General features: G+C 44.6%; 1 protein-coding gene across 4 annotated transcripts in view; it reads left to right on the top strand.

Moving 5' to 3' along the window:
* HR (HR lysine demethylase and nuclear receptor corepressor) overlaps positions 1-21,891 on the top strand; it is a 128,691-nt gene that overhangs the window by 67,239 nt on the left and 39,561 nt on the right. For all 4 annotated transcript variants that reach the window (XM_030201995.1, XM_030201996.1, XM_030201997.1 and 1 more), the window contains exons 3-7: positions 4,918-5,980; positions 9,750-9,924; positions 12,112-12,317; positions 17,825-17,974; positions 20,000-20,095. In XM_030201995.1, coding sequence (XP_030057855.1) covers positions 4,918-5,980; positions 9,750-9,924; positions 12,112-12,317; positions 17,825-17,974; positions 20,000-20,095 — 1,690 coding nt within the window. The remainder of the gene's footprint in view (positions 1-4,917; positions 5,981-9,749; positions 9,925-12,111; positions 12,318-17,824; positions 17,975-19,999; positions 20,096-21,891) is intronic.

Genomic DNA, 21,891 nt, shown 5'->3' with positions numbered 1-21,891 from the left:
AACAAAAAAAGCTAAGGAAAACAAGCCCAGGCCTTAAACATTTTTACTAACATCCTATCTTGCTATTTTTTAATAACTGCAATTTCTTACTCCTAGTTTATCATCTATTTTTTAAATAATTATTTCATATTCCTAGTTTTCTTTTAACCAACTAATCCTATATAATAATTCTCACCTCCAGCGTTCTATGCTTGGGACCGTGGCTCCCTGGCTGCAAGTGGTCTGCGAGGCAGACATGCACGGACGTCACTGACGTCAACACAGCTGATTCCAAGGCAAGGGGAGGAGTAGGGAAACACGCGCAGCATGTTTCCCTACTCCTCCTACTGCCTCGGAATCAGCTGTCACCCCCCGCGCTATGGCCCCCTCGAAACCCACCCCCTCCCGTGAACCTGTCGATCCCCCCCCCCCGGAACGCCGAAAACTGCTGCCACCGCTGCCGCCGTTGTTGTGCTACCTTCCCTTCCCGTAGGTTCTTCAATCATCTTCTTAGAAAGTTTAACGCCGTGCGTCTGACGTCAGACGCACGCATAGGAACTTCCAGACAAGATGATTGAAGAACCTACGGGAAGGGAAGGTAGCACAACAACGGCGGCGGTGGCGGCAGTTTTCGGCGTTCCAGGGGGGGGATCGACAGGTTCGCGGGAGGGGGTGGGTTTCGAGGGGGCCATAGCGCGGGGGGGGGGGGGGGAATTGCCTGCCTAAGGCCCGTTTCCTTGCCTACAGAAAAGGCCTTTTTTACTAGTAGTCTATAATGTGTGTGTGTTTATATGTTAGGTGTTTATGATTTATGAACCCCTTTTTATTGTATGACCACCTAGATGTCTGTGGAATCAAAAGCGCTATATCAAATGCTTTAATTAAATAAATAAAGCTGTTTATTGTTAGTGATCCCTTATTGCACTAGAATAGCAATAATGCAGCAGGTTGATGGTGGGGGGGGGGGGGGGGATCTAGGAGAAAAGTAGAGAATGCAACACAAGCTACAATGCAGGGAAGGTCCCACAAAAGCTTTAATGCAGGAATCGTTCAGAAAAACACCTATATTTGCACCAAACAGAGACTCAACACGGGCCATGTTTCAAAAAAAATGTATGATAAACAAAATAAGAAATATCATAAAACGCAAATATTCAAATACAGTTAAAATAGTGACATGGTTAAAGAAATAAATAAATAAATAATAAAATCTGTCAGACTGCAAGTGAGAATATAAAAATAATAATGAGGCTAAAACAGGATGCAAATGAATAAAAATGGATAAAAATAACCTAATAATACATATATGAGGAGCAGCACAATATAAAAAAGACTCAATAGTCAAGCAAAATTGACGTAAGTGTTTCATCTGGTGGGATCTAGGAGGCCATATGTTTGGACAACTGGTATCACTGGCTACTTAGGGGCCCTTTTACTAAGCTGTGCTAGTAAATGGGCTTTAGTACATTCTAGGACTTCCCTGTGTGCTAAGCCCATTTCTAACATGGCCGTCAAAGGAGACTTTTCTTTTTCTATTTGTTGAATATGTGGCTGTGCACTAACTAATGTTAGCATTAGCACGTGACCAGTTAAAAAAATTAATGTGTGACTATTTACTGCCTGCCATTTAGGAAGTGCTAAGGGTTCTCACGTTATGGACGCATTATTCAGTTAGCACACACCCATTCTCCATCCCTGACTCCCCCCCCCCCCCTACAAAAATAAAAAAAAAACCAAAACACATGCAAATGGCAAAACTAATGCAGAATGCCTTAGGGCACTGTTCCTGCATCAAGTACACATTAGAGCTTATTGCAGCTTAGTAAAAAGGACCCCTTAGATTATTAGATGCTTTCTGGATAGATTTGCAAAGGGAGGAGGTGCTGGGTGTGAACAAGTGGAGGATCTTGTATGTATATTTGCCCAAGAAGATGGAATACAAACAGAAAAGACATTAAAAAGTGACTGGATAAGAGGTGATAAATTCTAAGCTGCCACAAACTATGGCTGGCAACTGGGATGCATCTTTAACAGCATGGAACCATAATAACTGGATAGACTGCATGGGCCATTGGTCTATTTCTGCCATCATCTACTTTTTTATTATTATTATGTTATTGCTGCATTATGGGGCTTGTGACCACCAGCAAAGACTTAAAAGGAGACACACTCTCTCTCTCCTGTCCTTTCTTTCCCTCTCCTTCAGCCTTGATCCCCACTAACTGCTCTTTCTTTTCCTTGATACTCGGTTGGAAGGTGGCAGTGGCATTCAGGGCAGTGCTACTGCTTCATCTGCCCCAAATCATTTACACTCCACCATCCGCTTGCAGTACAGAACTAGTTTTGTGGTATGAATGACACCAGCCACATGGTCTTGTAGGACCCAGGATCACTTAAGTGAACGGGGAGAGACTTGGAATGGTGGTGTGGTGATGGTGGTGGAAGAGAGGATGGAGGTAGGAGAGTAAGTGGAGACCCATCTTCTTTCCTGGACCCCAGTGTGCCTAATACCGGGTTTCTTTGTAGCAGTGTTATATTTTCAGATGCAGTCTTGTACTTCTTTCCTGCATTTACCACCGGATTTTATAAATGGTGACTAAAGTTGCGCATGCAAATCAGTGCGTGTAGCCGATTTGCCGCATAATTGCTTAACAAGCAATTATTGGCACTAATTAGAATTTACGTGCACAACTTTCTAAGCATATTCTGTAAAGTGGTTCATATAAATTCTGATGCGCAGATCACAAAGGGGGGCATGGCTATGGGAGATCATGGGCGAGTCATGGGCATTCCTAAAAATTACACACAGTGTTAGAGAATATGCCTGATATGTGCCTAAGTTGGGTGCAGGCATTTACACCAGGTTTGTTTTATACTTATTTGATTTTATAGCCCGTCCTATCACTATCAACTATGCCCAGAATGATTTACATGGATTACATCCATAAAAAGTACACAAACAAAAAAGCAACACTGGGTCATTTACTAATAAAACACTCTTGTTGTCTCAGTCTTGAAAGCCCAATGTTGCTTTTTTGTTTGTGTACTTTTTAAGTATGCTGGTTACCCTCTCTGTTTGACTTGTACTTACATGCATAAAAAACATAATCCATACAATTTATGATCAATTATACACAGTAAACACACACATAAAATCAATTAAGCCAGTCTATCAGCTGAACAATTAAACAGTCCATCAAAACTCATTAAAACAAGTGAGTTTTTACAGCCTTTCCGAACTTAAATGATCATTAATGGATCTCACTGCAGGAAACAGCTTATTCCATAACCAAACCAATGAATAAGGAAAAGCTCATGAAGGAGCACATTCCAGCTGGAAAAATCTTGCAGAAGGTAAAAGAAAACATCTCTCACACTGAGAGCGTAACAACTGGTTTGGTGTATATATTGGTAGCTTTTTAGACACATAAATTGGAACCATATGATGAAAAACCTTAAAAGCTAATATCAACATCTTAAAAATACACCGTTTACTGATAGGAAGCCAGTGTAACAATAGGGTGAAGCATGATCGAAATTTTTCAAAAGCCGACTTGCCAAATTCTGAACCCACTGAAGCCTCTTCACTCTCTTAAAATGCAACCCCACAAACAGTGTGTAAGAATAATTGATGCCTGAGATTACATATCAAACAACAATTGGGCAAAATCTGACTCAGGAGAAGTAACCTCGAATCTTACGCAATTAGTGCAGATAATAAAAAAAAAAAGAAGAGACCAATTGAGAAATATGGTTATCAAAAGTTAATCCCTGATCCAAAAGTACACCCAGACTACGAACCTGGTCCTTAGTTACTATAGTAGTCTTTTCCCACAATAAAGATGGATGGGAGAATTTACAGTTATTCCACTGAATCCAAAGAAATTTTGTTTTAGATGCATTCAATTGCAATTTATTCCTCAGTATCCAGCTTTTGATTTCACTGGTGTAAATGGTCATGCCTAAATTTTAGTCATGGGACAGGTACTATGTAAATTCTATAATCCGTGCCTAACTTTAGGTGAGGTTTATAGAATAGCGCTAAGTACAGTTTTTCTCAGTGCCAATTGTTTAGGTGTCATTTATAGAATTTGGTCCCATATGCAATGAGATGGAAGTTACCTTTGGGGAAGTTAGAGTTAGCGTGAGCCACCTGTGATTTCCCATTGCTCATAGTAGCCACTGCGTGCCTAATAATCAGTGCCATTTAACTGGCTAGGATCAGCTCCTGGCTGGTTAAATAACACTTAGTTGGCTAAGCATTAATATGCAGCTTGAGACAGCTGAATATTAGTGCTTAGCACATAGAGGCCAGCTTTCTATATTGTGCGATATAGCTGGCTAAATCCATGAATATTCAAGTTCTGGCCGGCTAAATTTAGTAGGCAAATTGGACCACATAAATAGCAGTTCTATCTTTGCCTGCTATTAACTTAACTGGCCAGCACTGAATTTTCACATAGCCATCCAAAAAAAGCCCCGGATATTCAATGCCGGTCACCGGAAACAGCTCAGCATTAAATATCCAGGGTCAGCACCAGTGGAAGCAGCTAACCGTGCTGCCTGCCGCTGGCTGAATATCGGGGGGGGGGGGGGGGGGGAGGGGGTCTCTTTTCTGGCCATGAGATGTGTTGCTGTAGGATTCCCTTCACCAGTCACTTAATTATCAATCTTTATATGAGGAGCACCCGTTGGACACACATGCCTTGTCAGTTGTAGTTGATTTTCTTGGTATTTAAGAGACCACATTTCAAAATTAAAATAATGAACCGTAGACCCTGGTACACACCAGCCTGGCTATTCTACAGGTTTGGTCCTTTATGCATCTGAGTTGGGAATCACTTGACCGGTAGTAATGTCATAAATCTCTCTAGGACTTACAGCAAATACATGGGACTCAACTAACTCACTTTCTTTCTTGGATTACTTTCTTTCCAGGCGGTTCTTCACCGAAAAGATGCTGGTTTTCATTTTCTGGTTAAAGACCCAACAGTTTTGTCCCCCAGACTCCAGCCCGTGCTCCTCAACAGGTGCCCATCCTCTGCAATGGGCAGTTTAAAGCTACTTCAGGATAACCAAATGGAGAGATTATTGTATCCAGAGCTGAAACGTGACCCCAGCTGGAAAACTGGGGGTCTGAACATAGATGTCAGGACATCAGTAGCTCATGGTAAAGACGTGTCTAATTGTATGCAAATTAATCGGCCACTGGTTTTAGTGAAGCAGAGCACAGAAAGGCCAGCAGGTTTCTGGCCAGCCAGCTCCCTTCCTGTGGATCCCTCAGTGGCCATTGGTGCAGATTCCAGAGAAGAGAGTCAAAATAGCAGTACGAGCCACCCAAGCATGGAACCAGGGTCCCAAGCAGCAGAACAGGATTCCTTCTCTCCTCAGCCTACTCAGAACCATAACCCCACCAACACCTCAGCAGGAGAACTCTGCCAGAACTCCATGAACAATGGATCTTCCTGGGAGTGTCAGAGACCCTACCGGAATCTGGTGTGTTCAAATAATTGTAGCAGTCATAGCCATTGTGCTAGCAGTTCTAGAATGGCCACTACGGAATCAGAATCTAAACTGGGACAAGACAACAAAGTAGGGACATTATCTGTGCTGATGTGCCCACCGTATAACCACACAAAGCTAAAGAACACCTGGCTAAGCAGGCACTACAATTACCATGCCAGCTGCAATGGGGACAGACAGGCTGGCAGCAGCGAGACAGCCAATGTGGCTCCAGAGCTCAAGACTCTGAAAAGAGACATGCTGGAAAGTGCAGAAAAGGCTGGAGGTTTCTCCCAGAAACAGGCCACTAAACGAACACATGGCAAAGAGCTGAGAGCTTCTCAGTCAGCAAAGAGGAGCTTCAGAATAACACACCATGGACAAAGTGATGATGCCCCATGCCAGAGAGCTGAGCCTAAAGACACTCATTTGTCTAGAATCAATCCAGACTCTGGGGACAGCCATGTACAGAGAGGCAAAATTAGACAAGAAGACACAGGTGGGTGCCGGTAAAGGCTGGAAACAGAAAACTAAAGGTGGTATAAGGCTGAAATATGATATAGAGCTATAGTATAGTAGAAGGCTGAGGGTGGCACAGGAGTGTGGTATGATATAGTGCTGTGGGTGGCCCAGGGCTGGGGTATGGTATGGTACAGTCTTGAGAGTAATCCAGGGTTGTGGTAAGTTATAAGGCTATCCTGTGGTACTGTGTAGGGCTGAGGGGGTCCAGGACTGTGGTATAGAGTTGAGAGTAGTCCAGGGTCACAGTATGGTATAGAGCTGTCTTGTGGTACTGTGTAGGGTTGAGGGTGGTCCAGGGCTGTGGTACTGTATAAGGGGTAAGGCTGGTCCCTGGTTGCATTATGGTATAAGGTTCAGGGTGGTCCCTAATTGTGGTATGGTATAGGGCTGTGGATGGTACCTGTCTGTGGATGATGCAGGGCTGCTTTTTAGTATAAGGCTGAGAGTAGTACATATCAGTAGAATGGCATTCTGTTCTTTTTTCACATTTATATGTCATCCAAAAAAGGACCCTGGGTGACTTACACTATAATAATAATAATAAAACAATTCAAAATAGCAACATTAGGGTGGCACATGGCTGATATATGGTATAAGGGTTGAGGGTTGTCCAGGGCTGCAGTACAATATAGACATGAACCCCCCCCCCCCCCCCCCCCCCCCCCCCCAATATTCAGCAGGTGGCAGTCAGCATTTTTTTAAATGCTGAGTGTCGCCAGATAAATTATCCCCTAATATTCAGTGCCGGACCATGTCCGGGCACTGGCACTGAATATTGGGGGATAATTTGGGGTGGACAGGCTGCCGGAAGTTATGCGGCCCCAGCTAAATATTGGGTCCAGGCCACATAACTTAAAAAAAAGCCCCTGAGCCCCATATCGCCCCCCCCCCCCACACCAATGTCTCCTCCTTCCCTCCCCAGCCCACATTAAGACCCCCCCACCTGTGACAGTAAGCCCCCAGGCTTATCTACATCCCTGGTGATCCAGTGGGGTCGTTGGGAGCAGAAGTGCAGCCCCCTCACTCCTGCCCCTTGAGGCGCCTCTGTAAAATACTTGCCATGAGGTCGCAGCAGCCATTTTACAGAGGTGCCGCAAAGGGTAGGAGCGAGGGGACTGTGCTCCTGCTCCCCCAACAACCCCGTTGGACCACTAGGAATGTAGGTAAGCCTGGGGGCTTACCTTCACAGTTGGAGGGAGGCAGGGATGGGGGATCTTGCGGTGGGGTCTTAATTCAGGCTGGGGAGGAAAGGAGGGAAAGAGGGGACATTGTCAGAGGGGGTGGGAGAGAGCTTGGGGGCTTTTTTTAATATATAAAACAAGTTATGCAGGTACTGGCCTGATATTCAGAGCCGGTACCCACATAGCTAAGCGGCCTTATTTAGGACAGCTTCTCCCCAGTGCCACCCTTGACCGGCCCACTTTTGGTTTGGGAGGTCTCAGGGGATTCTCAGTGGCCCTTTTCCGGTTAAGTGCTGCTGAATATCCCTGGTTAGGTGGTGGGAAGCTATTTAAGTGAACAGGAGAAACTCCTGCCTACTTAAATCACTTTGAATATCAGCCTGAAGGGCAACTGCCTTTTTGATTGTAGGGCCACGCCTATGGAACCCTTTGCCTGGAAATCTTTGTCTTTGTAAGGATTTAGGGCAGTCTGTCTGAGAAACTTTTAAAGTCCATTTGTTTTTGCTGGCACAACCTGGGGGTTGAAGCAGAGTATGGCCGGAGTATCACTAGATATGTTTAGCACACTTTTATTATTTTTTTGATGTGTTTTGTTTTTATGTTTGTTTTTGATTTGTGTATTTTTATTGTATTCCACTTAGGTTTTTTAGGCAGAATATAAATCAGATATATAAATAAGTACTCTATAGGGCCAAGGATATCACAGGGCTGTGGTACAGTACAGGTCTGAGGATGGTATAGAGCTGCAGTATAGTACAAAGTATGGTATTGAAGTATGGTACAGACCTGCAGCATAGTAAACATAGTAACATAGTAAATGACGGCAGAAAAAGACCTGCATGGCCCATCCAGTCTGCTCAACAAGATAAACTCATATGTGCTACTTTTTGTGTGTACCTTACCTTGATTTGTATCTGTCCTTTTCAGGGCACAGACCGTGTAAGTCTGCCCAGCACTATCCCCGCCTCCCAACCACCAGCCCCGCCTCCCACCACCGGCTCTGGCACAGACTGTATAAGTCTGCCCAGCACTATCCCCGCCTCCCGCCACCGGCTCTGCCACCCAATCTCGGCTAAGCTCCTTAGGATCCATTCCTTCTGAACAGGATTCCTTTATGTTTATCCCACGCGTGTTTGAATTCTGTTACCGTTTTCATATGGGCATTCCAAGCATCCACTACTCTCTCCATGAAAAAATACTTCCTGACATTTTTCTTGAGTCTGCCCCCCTTCAATCTCATTTCATGTCCTCTCGTTCTACCGCCTTCGCACCTCCGGAAAAGGTTCGTAGGGTGTAGGGCTGAGGATAGCACAGGGCTATGGTACAATATAAGCCTGAAAGTGGTATAGAGGTACAGTATGGCAAAAGATTGAGGATGGTATAGAGGTGCAGTATGGTAAAAGGCTGGGGATGATAAGTGCAGTATGGTGTAGGGCTGAGGATGGTATTAAAGCTGCAGTACAGTACAGAAGCATGGTGTAGGGCTGAGGCTAGCACAAGGCTGTGGTACAGTACAGGCATAAGGATGGTATAAAGTTACAGTATGGTGTAGGGTTTGCGGTGGTATAGGGATGCAGTATGGTATAGGGTTGAGTGGTATAAAGGTGCAGAGTGGTATAGGGTTGAGGGTGGTATAAAGGTGAAGTATGGTATAGGGTTGAGGGTGGTATAAAGGTACAGTATGGTATAGGGTTGAGAGTTGTATAGAGGTGCAGTATGGTATAGGGTTGAGGGTGATATAGGGGTGCAGTATAGTAAAGGGCTGAGGATGGTATTGAGGTGCAGGACAGTACATGCTGTAGAGCTGAGACTACCACAGGACTGTTGTACAGTATAGGCCTGCGGATGGTATAGAGGTGCAGTATGGTAAAGGGTTGAGGATGGTATAGAGGTACAGTACAGTAAAAGAGATGAGAGTGGTATAGAGCTGTAATATCATATAGGGCTGATGGTGGTATAGAGCTGCAATATAGTATAGGATTAAGGGTGCTATAGAGATACAGTATGGTATAGGGTTGAGGATGGTATAGAGGTGCAGTACGGTGGGAGAGGTTGGATTGGGGGCATATTTGAAGCTGAGACACTGAGTAGGAAGCAGACTGAGAGAGGAGGATTGGGAGGCAGACTGCAAGGCTGGGGATGTGTTGCAGAGTGGGATCAGTTCACTCCCGGGGCAGAGGGAGCAGGGAACCAGCGGAGCTGACAGGCGCGCGGCTGCTCTCTGCATCCCTCCAGCGGCGTGCACCCGAGGCGGACCGCCCCCAACGCCCCGCCCTTGGTACGCCGCTGGATCAATGTACTGATACTGAAGCTCTGATGAGTGAGAAATAGGGCTCAAAGAGTGTGAGAGTGAGAGAGCTTTCAAATGAGTGTGACATACTCCTAATGAGTGAGACTTGGCATCTGTGCATTCACTGTTGCTGTAACCCAGTTCAGATCTTGCTTCAGTTCAGGGAATTTCTGTCTGCCTGCCCCAGAAACATCTGGTACAGGTGAGTGTGTTGTCACTGAGGTAGTTTGACTATTAAATGAAGTGAGCTAAAACTAAATGTTTATTTTTTTCAGGTGTCCAAATGTGCAGAGAAACTTCCCAGGAGAAACAAGGTGCCACATCCCTTCAGAGTGTTCCCTGTTCAGCACTCCCTAGCAATATTGAGAGGTGTTGCAGGTGTGAGGCTGGGAGTCATGGGAGAGAAGAGACCCCTGCAGAGAATCTTTGCAGGTTTTTACATTTCCGCAGGTGTGTTCATTTGCCTTCTTAAATTCTCTCCAAATTTGTGCCAAGGTTATCTGTGTGCACTCAGAAACCCTCACACCCCAGAATGCTGTCAAGAGACTCCTGCATGTTGTAATCTCAGAGACACCCTCACATTCTGTAATCCCAGAATGCCCTTGGAGACACCATCACATGTCATGATCCAGAGCACTCTCTGAAACATCCTCACAAGTTATAATCCCAGAGACACCCTCACATTCTGTAACCCCAGAGCACTTTCAGAAACACCCTCACATTCTGTAATCCCAGCACAATCTTGGAGATACCATCACAGACCATGATTCCAAAGCACTCTGTGTTTGGAGTGGTATGTGAAATATGGAATTTGTGACTGCATTTGCACTGCTATTGTGAATTCTAGATCTCTCTCAGAGACACCCCCATATTCTGTAATCCCAGAGCACTTTCAGAAATACCCTCACATTCCATAATCCCAGAGTAGTCTTGACTCTAGAGCACTCTTAGAGACACTCTCACATTCTGTAATCCCAGAGCACTTTCAGAGACACCCTCACATTCTATAATCCCAGAGCAGTCTTGATTCTAGAGCACTCTCAGAGACACTCTCATATTCTGTAATCCCAGAGCACTTTCAGAGACACCCTCAAATTCTATAATTCCAGAGTAGTCTTGATTCTAGAGCACTCTGAGAGACACCCTCACATTCTGTAATCCCACAGCAGTCTTGGAGACACCATTGCATACTCTTATTCTAGAGCACTCTCTGTATGGAGTGGTATGTGAAATATGGAATTTGTGACTGCTTTTGCGCCACTATTGTGAATTCTTTGCCAAATGTGTGGTCTTATATTTTGACAAGCAGAAGAGCTATGAGACTGTACACAAGCACTGGCCTTCTCTCCCATTGGCTATAACAGCCTATAGAAAATCCAGTTTTTGCCTGGACCAAAAGTAGTGTGGATATTTATTTATGTATTTATTTATTTGTTTGTTTGTTTGTTTGTTTGTTTCATTTTATCCCACATTTTCCCACCTGTTTGCCGGCTCAATGTGGCTTACAATGCTCCATCATGGCATTTGCCATTCCAGAGTACAAGATACAATTGGTATTACATAAAGAACATTGATATTACATAAAGAACATGAATAGCATAATAGAATTAAGCAATTAAGAATGAAGCAATCAAGTATAGAGAGAAAACATTCAGAATATCAGATATGTGTATGTGTTTACATGCAACTGTGCAAGCACACATATGGACCTGTGCCAGTGCATGTATAAGTGTGCAGATACATGTATATGTGTGTGTGACTGCACACGTATGGCTGTGAAATGTGAATACAAGTACGGATACAGAGGTGACTAGTAAGTGGTGCACACTTTCCCCCTAATTCTATAAACTTGTGAACACAATTTAACACCCCTGATTCTATATATGACGTCCAAATTTGGGTGCACTGCTGAGATGTGTGTGCAAATGAATTGATTAACAAGCTCTTTACCATCAATAATTGGGTGCCAACAACCAATTATTGATGTTCATGGGCACTCATTAAAATTTGTGCACACATCTGGCTGCGCACTGTTGCAAAAGACAGTATCCCCAAAACAGGTGTGGCCAGGGGAATGTCAGGGGCGCTCTGAAATGTTCATAGTTATAGATACTTGGGAAGTTCACCTAACTTGGGAGCCAGCATTTATACCAGGTTTCAGCAGGCATAAGTCTGGTACTCAGAGTTAGGCGTGGAAATTGCCACTACGCACTGTTCTATGAAGTGTGTGTGTCCTTTATAGAATAGTGCTTAGCACCACATTTGTTTTGAGCGGTATTTATTGCCCTTAGTCAATACTGTACAAATTGTGCGCGCAAAGTCCATAGCGTACCACTGGGAGGGGCATGGGTGGGTTGGGGGCGTGTCAGGCAGTTACAGGCTGGTTCTAGAATACTAGCAGTTATGTGCATTTACACTACTCATTGAGCTAGAGTAAGTGCTCACGCCTATAGTTAGGCATGTAACTGCAGACTTATACTAGTATTTTATAACATCAATTACTCTCATAATTTCTGATGTAGAATTCGTACGTAGTGTGCACCATCCTGTAGAGAATTACCCCCTTTGTTTCATTGTCTTGCTCCTTGCATTCAGTTATAGTAACATGTAGGTGCTGGTTTTGCTCTGTGCCTGCAGATTGGTATTGGGCTGCACTGGAGAACTGAGGGTGGATGGTTTGCCCACCTTGAATGAAGCAGACAGTGATGGTCTCAAAGAGATGAAGCCCAGAGAGCTCTGCCGAAGTCCCAGCCCAGCCAGATACCTGCTCTCCACCCTGGGGGACATCTTTTGTGAGATGGTGCGCAGGGACCGGGAGGCATTGTTGGGGGCCACAAGCGGAGGTAAGAGTACTTATGTACTGGGGGAGCCAGGTGTGTACAGGGACACTACTGATTTTGCTACCTGGCAGAATGCAATGGGTCTGGCTAGGATTACCATATAGCTCCAGAAAAAGGAGGACAGATTGAGCCAGTCTGAGTTTTACTTCCATTGCTTTCAGTGGAAGCAATACCCGGACTGGATCAATGTGTCCTTTTTCTGGAGCCATATGGTAACCCTAGGTGAGGCTCAGTCCTGTTCAAGGTCAGAACTGGGACCCCCAAGCCTTCTAGAAGAAACTTTTACTATGAGGCGGATATATGGATACTTTACTTGGAAAAGTGAAAAGAAAATAATAAATGTTATATAGAAATTGTATGTGTGTGTGGGGGGGGGGGGGGGCAGGGAGAAAAGGCAAATTCAGACAAATGTAATACAGGTATGGTCTACCAGGTAACCCTGACAGTCCCTCCCTTTCCCAAGCTGGGTCAGCCAGGGCATGTTAAGCCTTTGTGGTCATAAGTACATAAGTATTGCCACACTGGGACAGACCAAAAGTCCATCAAGCCCAGCATCCTGTTTCCGTGGTCTGAAATGGAAGATGCTCTTAGCTTTACTATTTATTGTCTTGCAGTGATTCCATTTTATAGGTTCTAGATTTTGACAGCTGCTTCTGTAAGGAGAGCACAGTGTATGGATTTAGTTTTAGTTCATGCCTTTCTCAGTAGTTTGAGGCAAGTTACCTTCTGGTAACAAGGCATATTCCTCCTGTCTCTGGAGGGCTTACAGCAGGTTTGTCCAAGTTCAGTGCTCAAGGGCTGCAAACAGTCCAGGTTTTCAGGATATTCCTAATAAATATGCATGAGAGATTTACATGCCCACTAAACCCATTGTATGCAAATCTCTCTTATGCACATTAGGGAATCCTGAAAAGCTGGTCTACTTGAAACCCTTGAGGACTGAACATGGACAAGCCTAGTTTACAATCTAAGTTTGTGTCTGAGGCAGCCGAGGGTTAAGTGACTTGCCCAAGATTACAAGGAGCATCTTTGAAATATGAACTTGGCTTCATTGATGTGCAGCCCACTACTTGTACAGCGCTGCGTAACCCTAGTAGCACTCTAGAAATGTTAAGTAGTAGTAGTAGTAGTACTCTAGCCACTAGGTTACTCCTCCACTGCCTGGATTTTGCTGGCTTCTTACACTAATCCTGGTGAAGTGAGGACATAAGTCAATGCTTTAAAATGAGGGTTCTTGACCCAGTCTTCAGGACACACCCAGCCAGCCAGGTTTTCAGGGTATCCACAACAGTGTCGTAGCCAGGCCTGACATTTTGGGTGGGCCCAGAGCGAATATGGGTGGGCAATATGTATGAGTCCTGGGCACTATTAAAATTTATTGTTTGTGAATTTCTAGGTGGGGATGGGCTTTATTTATTTATTTATTGCATTTGTATCCCACATTTTCCCACCTCTTTGCAGGCTCAATGTGGCTTACAATACATCATGGATAGTGGAAATGAGAAGAGAATAGACATATGATGTTACATAAGGATTTTGGGTTACATGGTAATGGAATACAAGTTAGTAATATAATAGAAGGCATTGTTAACATTTCTGGATATATTTGAGAGTATCACATGTTTTGGTCTTTGTGGTATATCTTGTCGAAGAGATGGGTCTTTAGTAGTTTACGGAAGTTGGTCAGTTCATAGGTCACTTTTAGGTTACGTGGCAGTGCGTTCCAGAATTGCGTACTCATATAGGAAAAGGTTGATGCGTGCATTAGTTTATATTTTAGACCTTTACAGTTGGGGAAATGAAGATTAAGGAATGTGCGAGATGATTTTTTAGCATTCCTGGATGGTAGGTCTATCAGGTCAGACATGTAAGTTGGGGCATCGCCATGGATGATTTTATGTACTAGGCTACATATTTTGAACGTGATGCGTTCTTTGAGTGGGAGCCAGTGTAGCTTCTCTCGTAGGGGTTTTGCACTTTCGTATTTTGATTTTCCAAATATGAGTCTGGCTGCCGTGTTCTGGGCTGTTTGGAGTTTTTTGAGTATTTGCTCTTTGCAACCAGCGTAGAGTGAGTTGCAGTAATCTAGATGACTGAGTACTAATGATTGTACCAGATTACGGATAACAGATTTTCATTGCCTAGGGCAAAAGGGATATATTTAATGATTAAATATACTTTTGTTTTCCCCCTAGGCAGTAAAGAGTCTACCCCCCAACCAAAAGCCCACCACCAGAGCCATCATTTTGATTACAAGAGTAATCATAATGCTGGCTGGTGCCTGGTGGTGGGCTTCTGGGAGGGAGTGGGCTCTTCACTGCCTAGGGCAAAAAAAAAGGTATATGTAACCATTAAATATACCTTTTTTGCCCTGTAGGCAGTGAAGTGCTTACCCCACCCAGAAGCCCACCACCTCCAGCCAGAATTTTGAGTACAATTACATGACACGTTAAAAAAATTAAAAAATATATGTTACCTGCTGGGCAGCTGCTGCTTGCAGTTGCACATGGCTCCTGTACCTGTGTTGTGTGGGGCCACGGGGAGTGCTACTGCTACTGTTACTGTTGCTGTGATGATGATCGATTCGAGAACCGACACCCACACCAAGACTAAATCTAGAACTGGCTGGCAGGCAGGCAGGCACAGTATGGAGTGACTGTGGAAAGGCTGAGCCCGCGACACAGCCGAGCTGGCAGCAGCCTTTCCCATGCGGCACTACATGCGACCGTAGCGCCATCGTGCCTTGCACACTGTGGGGAGCAGGCAGTGCATCGTGGTGCGTGCTGTGCAGCTGTGCTTGCTTTTAACAAACCAGAGCGGCGCAGGTGCAGCGGCGAGACATTGGCGCAGGATGACAATTATGTAGCGCTTGTCAAGCGGACCAGAAGTCAGACTCAGAAGAGCTGCCAGTGCCGTCTGAGAGACTAAAAAGCAGGTGGAAGGTGGCTGAGCAGGCCGGCGCTGCTGCGAGACAGAAAGGCAGTGGCTGCTCAGCTGTGCACATTTCAGCGCTTAAACGTGGTGGGCCTGAGCCGAGATTGGGTGGGCCTGGGCCCACCCGTAGCTACGCCCCTGATCCACAAGGAATATGCATGAGATAATTTAGCATGCACTGCCTCCATTGTATGCAAACCTACCTCATGTACATTCATTGCAGATACCTTGAACATCAGACTGTCCAGGGCAAGGGTGTCAAACTACAGACCTGGAGGGCTGCAAACCAGTCAGTTTTTCAGGGTACCTCTAATAAATATGCATGATATAGATTTGTATGGCCTGTCGCCATTGAATGCAAATATATCTGAATACATATTCATTAGGGATATCCTGAAAAACCAGACTGGTGTGCAGTCTTCTGGGATTGCAGTTCGGTACTGTTAAGCTAGGGGTTACTCCAGAACTGGCTTGAGAAACACTGCTCCAAAACACAGATTCTCAGTCCAGCTTTTGGGACACACCCAGCCAGTCTTGTTTTCAACATATGCATGAGATAAATTGGCATGCACTCCCTCCATTGTATGCAAATATGTCTCATGCACAAGCAGCATCCTGAAAACCTGACTGTCTGGGTTGAGAACCCCTGCAACATTTTTGCAATACTTTTAGGTACTGCAGAGGTAATTTTCACGCAGTGGAGGAGTAGCCTAATGGTTGAAGTAGCAAACTGAAAACCAGGAAAGCCTGAGTTTAAGTCCTGCTGGTGTCCTCTTAATTTGGGGCTACTTATTTCACCCTTTTTCCTTTCAGGTACAAATTTAGGGACTCATTGATTAATCTGTGTTAATGTGATCTATGGATTTAGGGCAAAATTCTATAAATGGCGCCTTAAAAATTGGTGCTGAAAAACCATGCGCATAGCGTAATTCTATAAACTATGCCTACAGTTAAGTGTAGTATATAGAATATGCTCACACGCTATTTTTGCGACTAAAATTTAGACGCACCCATTTAGACCACCTAAAACCAGGCCTAAATACCTGTGCCTAACTTAGGCACAGATTGGGTGTATTACATACTTAATAAGCATAGGTATTTGAAATGCCCACAACCCACCCATTCCACACCCATTGCCACGCCCCTTTTCAGCTGCATGCATTAGAATTTACACACACCATGCTATAGAATATGCCTAGAAATTCTAATTAAAGCCATTTAGCGCTGCTAATTGGTTAAGTACCAATTATCAGTGCTGATTGGCTTGTTAATCAATTAAGTTGTGTGCATAATTTGACACAAGAGAGAAGCAAGTGGAAACACAGTTTCAAGAGATCAAGCCAGGATCAGGGGTGAGATGCTCCAAAAAACTTTATTGAGGACCCAACACGGTCCGTGTTTCGGTTTTTAAAAAAACCTTCATCAGGGGTCTCCCGGTGGAAGTGGTGGAGACGAAAACAATATCTGAATTGAAGAGAGCTTGGGACAAGTACACAGGATCTCTTTTGTTTTAGTAAGGGAGGGGGATGACGACGACACCATCCAACTAACGTTCCCTGCTCTTTTTAGTTCTAGCTCCAGTTCTCCTGTCGTTCAGTACAACAAATGGCGTATTTGTTGTACTGAACGACAGGAGAACTGGAGCTAGAACTAAAAAGAGCAGGGAACGTTAGTTGGATGGTGTCGTCGTCATCCCCCTCCCTTACTAAAACAAAAGAGATCCTGTGTACTTGTCCCAAGCTCTCTTCAATTCAGATATTGTTTTCGTCTCCACCACTTCCACCGGGAGACCCCTGATGAAGGTTTTTTTAAAAACCGAAACACGGACCGTGTTGGGTCCTCAATAAAGTTTTTTGGAGCATCTCACCCCTGATCCTGGCTTGATCTCTTGAAACTGTGTTTCCACTTGCTTCTCTCTTGTGTTGAACTTTTGTGGAAATTTTTGGACCTTTTATTTCTACGTGTGCATAATTTGGCCATGTGGCCAAACTAGCATGCACAACTTAAGGCACCCTTTATAGAATTTGGGGGTTAATAAATAGGCACCATTGAGAATAATGGGCTTGTGTTAAATAACAAATGTTAACACAGGTTAGTAAATTTAGCCCTTAGATTGTAAGTCCTCACAGTGCATGGAAATGCCTACTGTGCCTGATGTAATTTATCTTAACTTGCAAGCAAAAATGTGTGAACTAAACCTAAACAAAATCACTAATTTTCTATTATTTTATAATCTCTTTTACATTCCCAAAAATCTTCAGCCATTAGAATTCTGAATGGAGCCAGGTTCTTTGCATGTGTGAAGTGTGAAGGAAAATAAACACAGATTAGTTTTCCTCAGCTAAATTGATTTCACATTATCCAAGATAGACAAACACATTAATAAACTAAAACATAAACCCTGTGACATCACAAAACCCCATTTAAGTAAGGGAAGGGGTGGCTTCATTCATACAGGGACTTTGACAAATAACTTATTGTCTTTTATGAGCGTTTGCACCTGGGGGCGCTGAGCCTCTGTAAGTAGTTGCAGTGTTCTGGATGACTAATGAAAAGTGGTATCTTTGTATCAACAGGGGAAATTGCCTGGCGGAGGAACCGTCCCAACCTGCACATCTGTGACATCTGTAGAACCAGTTTCTTTAACACTCACTGGAGCTGCTCTAGGTGTGGTTCACAGCTCTGCTTCCAGTGTTATCAGCTTAAGAAAGAGAAATTAGACCAAGGTAACCCTAGCTAAAAGATGATCCTACCTGCTGCAGTGGTGGTTTTGGGAAGGCCCAAGATCATTCTGAGAAGGAACAGGGTGATGTGTGTGTAAGATGTGTGAGGAGTGACATACCTGTGTGTAACAGGATTCAGAGAAGTATGGGGCCGGATTCTGTATATAGTGCTGAAATGTAGGTGTGTCGGAACAATGCGCGTAACACTATTTTATAAACCACATCTTCAGTAAGATACGGTTTATAGAATAGTGCATAGGCTGGGGGAAACAGCCTATATATAGGTGTGACCATTTAAGCCATTGAAAACCTGGTGTAAATGTCCGCACCTAAATGTTTGCGCGCTCCCCCGAATTCTATAACACTGCACATAAATTTGATTGACGCCCCGACATGCCTACACTCCTCCCATGGCTGTGCCCCCTTTTCAGCTATGCATGCTAGAATTTACTTGCGCCTTTTTTTTAGAGTAAACCTAAAAAGAAGCGTGTGTAAATTCCAATTATTGCCAATTAGTGATAATTGGTTGTTATCAGCCAGTTATCACTAATTGACTCATTACTCAAGTGAGTAGTGTGTGTAAATTGGCCGTGTGCTACTTGCCACGCCCTTTATAGAATCCGGCCCATGGTGTGTACATGAAAGGACTGAGAAGGGGGGGATGTGTTTTATGTGGCTGAATCATCAGGCAAGACTAGGCAGTCACCTATGGCAGCTCCTTCTGGAGAGTGGCAGAGAAAGAGAGATCTATATATAGAAATAAAGTGTAATATTTAAAAGTATGATGTCCAATTATGAATTTTGGAAACACCAGAAGAGGAACAAAATGTTCTGCAGTACAGAAAGCAGTCCAGAAGAGCAGAACACACGTCTAATATGATAAAAAGGCTTTATTTGTGCCACTCTGTAAAATGTCCCGACCTGGCCATGTTTCTCCTCACTAGAGGCTGCATCAGGGGCTGCGTCCCAAAGGGCACATACATGCAATAGAGCTAAAATCCAATGAATGAGAGAGAGAGTTGCTGTGTTTCTATCAACCCTGCGAGCTGCAAGGCTGATTGTTGCTGCTTTAATTGGATTTTAGCTCTATGCGCCCTTTGGGACTGCAATAGCTGTTTTAGCCCCTGACGCAGCCTCTAGTGAGGCGAAACATGGCCAGGTCAGGACATTTTACAGAGTGGCACAAATAAAGACTTTTTTTTATCATATTAGACGTGTGTTCTGCTCTTCTTTGGACTTTCAGTTATGCATTTTTACAGTATTGTTCTAGGAGGGATATCAACATTGTTGAGTATTATTAGCAACATATGAGGTAGGGGAGAGTATAGGAGACTGAAAACTAAGTGGGGGGGGGGGGGGGGGGGGGGGAGGGCAGGAAGGCCAAGGCTGAGAGTTTGCCTAGGGTACATAATACTTTGCACTGGCCCTCTGAGCATGTGCAGGAGAAAGTTAAAGGTACAGATGAGAGTGAAGGAAGAGGCCGCAGGGGAAATAGAAGACAGGAAGTGACGACAGTAGAGGGAGAGTAGAAAAAGCAGAGGCTAAACAGGAGAACATAAGAAAAAGAGATCAAAGGCTGCAGATGAGAATAGAGGCAGGGGAGTGACTGGGGGTGGGCTAGAGGGGCAGCCACCCAAGGCACAAAGCACCTTGATGGTGGAATAATGGCTAAAATGTGGGCATGAACCAACAGCAGATCTAAAGTCAGGAAGAAAGGGTGTGGGAAGAAAGGAGTGAGGGAGAAAGAGGACTCAAGATCAAAGTGGAGGGGGAGAAAAGCAAGAGTTAGAGTAAGGATGGGGTGCAAATATGCTTGCCTGCTCCAGGTGTTAAAATACCTGGTTACAATTTTGAGAAGATGGGAGGAATTTGAAAGGTGATGGGGAGAGGGGTATTGGAAAAGAGAGAAGAGAGAGGAGGTACTGCAGAGGCTGCAGGGGGTCTATAGGTTGCATGGGAGAATAGAGAAGGAGGATGGTGAGTGCCTAAGTCTGAGAAACAACACTGAAGTTTTGGTCTGTTCTGTAGACCTGCAGGAGAATGAGGTGCCAGCACTGAGGTGTGGTCGTGGCCAGCAGCACAGCTCTTGTTCTTTTGTACCAACGCAGTTCATCTCCACTAATGGTAAGCAAGTTTCTGAGCCTGCAACGTCTGGACATGGCACTGGAGTTCTCCATTAATGGGTATAAATTACACGAAGATCTAATCTCTGTTACAAGGAGATCTGATTTTATGTTACTGGAAGTGATTGAAGGAGAGGTCCGATCTCCCAAAGAAAATGGAAAAAAAAATAGAGAGTACAAGACCCATCTAGACCAGTGGTTTTCAACCCAGTCCTCAGAGACCGCCTGGCCAGTCGGGTTTTCAAGATATCCACAATGAATATAGAAACATAGAAACATGACAGCAGATAAAGGCCATATGACCCATCCAGTCTACCCATCGTCTGTAACCCCTAATTCTTCCTGTTCCTAAGTGATCCCACATGCTTATCTCATGCCTTTTTAAATTCTGGAACAGTCCTCGACTCCACCACCTCCACCGGGAGGCCATTCCACGCCTCCACCACCCTTTCTGTGAAATAATACTTCCTTAGGTTACTTCTAAGCCTATTGTCTCTTAACTTTATCGTATGCCCCCTCATTCCAGAGCTCTTCTTCATTTGAAAAAGGCTCTCTTCCTGTACATAAATGCCCTTGAGATATTTAAACGTTTCTATCATGTCTCCTCGCTCCCTCCTCTCTTCCAGCGTATACATGTTGAGGTTCATAAGCCTGTCCCTATAATTTTTGCATTCAAGACCGCTTACTAATTTCGTAGCCGCCCTCTGGACAGACTCCATCCTGTTTATATTTTTCCGTAGGTGCGGTCTCCAGAACTGCACGCAGTACTCCAAATGCGGCCTCACCAGAGACTTATACAATGGCACTGTCACCTCCTGTTTCCTGCTGGTCATGCCTCTCTCTATGCACCCAAGCATCCTTCTGGCTTTGGCCGTCGCTTTTTCTACCTGTTTGAAAGCTTTAAGGTTGTCAGACACAATCACTCCCAAGTCCCGCTCTTCCTTCGCACACTGAAGCACTACACCCCTATACTGTACAGTTCCCTTGGATTTTTGCGACCCAAGTGCATGACCCTGTGTTTTTGGGGATTAAACATTAGTTGCCAAATTTCAGTCCATTCCTCTAGCTTCGCTAGGTCCTTCCTCATGTCATTCACACCCTCCAGGGTGTCCACGCTGTTGCAGAGTTTAGTATCATCCACAAAGAGACAAGCCTTACCAGACAGCCCTTCCACAATATCGCTCACAAAGACTTTAAAAAGAGCCGGCCCTAGGACTGATCCCTGCGGTACTCCACTGAGGACCTCCTTTTCTTCAGAGCAAGCTCCATTTACCAACACCCTCTGTCTCCTACCATTCAACCAATTTTTAACCCAATCAGTTACTCTAGGTCCCGCACCGAGGGCACTCAATTTATTTATCAGTCGCCTGTGTGGAACCGTGTCAAAGGCTTTGCTGAAATCCAAGTATACCACATCAAGCGCTCCTCCCACATCCAACTGGTCACCCAGTCGAAGAAGACAGTCAGATTCGTCTGACACGACCTGCCACTAGTGAAGCCATGCTGCCTCGGGTCTCACATTCTGTGCAGTTCAAGAAATGTCACAATCCTCCTTTTTAGAAGCGTTTCAATTAGCTTACTCACTACCGAAGTCAGACTGACAGGTCTGTATTCCCAACCTCTTCCTTACTTCCAGTCTTGTGCAAAGGAACCACATCCGCCCTTCTCCAGTCCACCGGGACCACTCCAGTTTCTAAGGAAGCATTGAAGAGGTCCGTCAGCGGAGCCGACAGAACTTCTCCGAGTTCCTTAAGCACCCTCGGGTGTATCCCATCAGGCCCCATCGCTGTATCTACT

This window comes from Microcaecilia unicolor, chromosome 4, assembly GCF_901765095.1.
Source record: "Microcaecilia unicolor chromosome 4, aMicUni1.1, whole genome shotgun sequence".
Classification (NCBI taxonomy): Eukaryota; Metazoa; Chordata; class Amphibia; order Gymnophiona; family Siphonopidae; genus Microcaecilia; species Microcaecilia unicolor.
The sequence above is the reverse complement of the archived record's forward strand: the minus strand, read 5'-3'. Positions and strand labels throughout refer to the sequence as shown.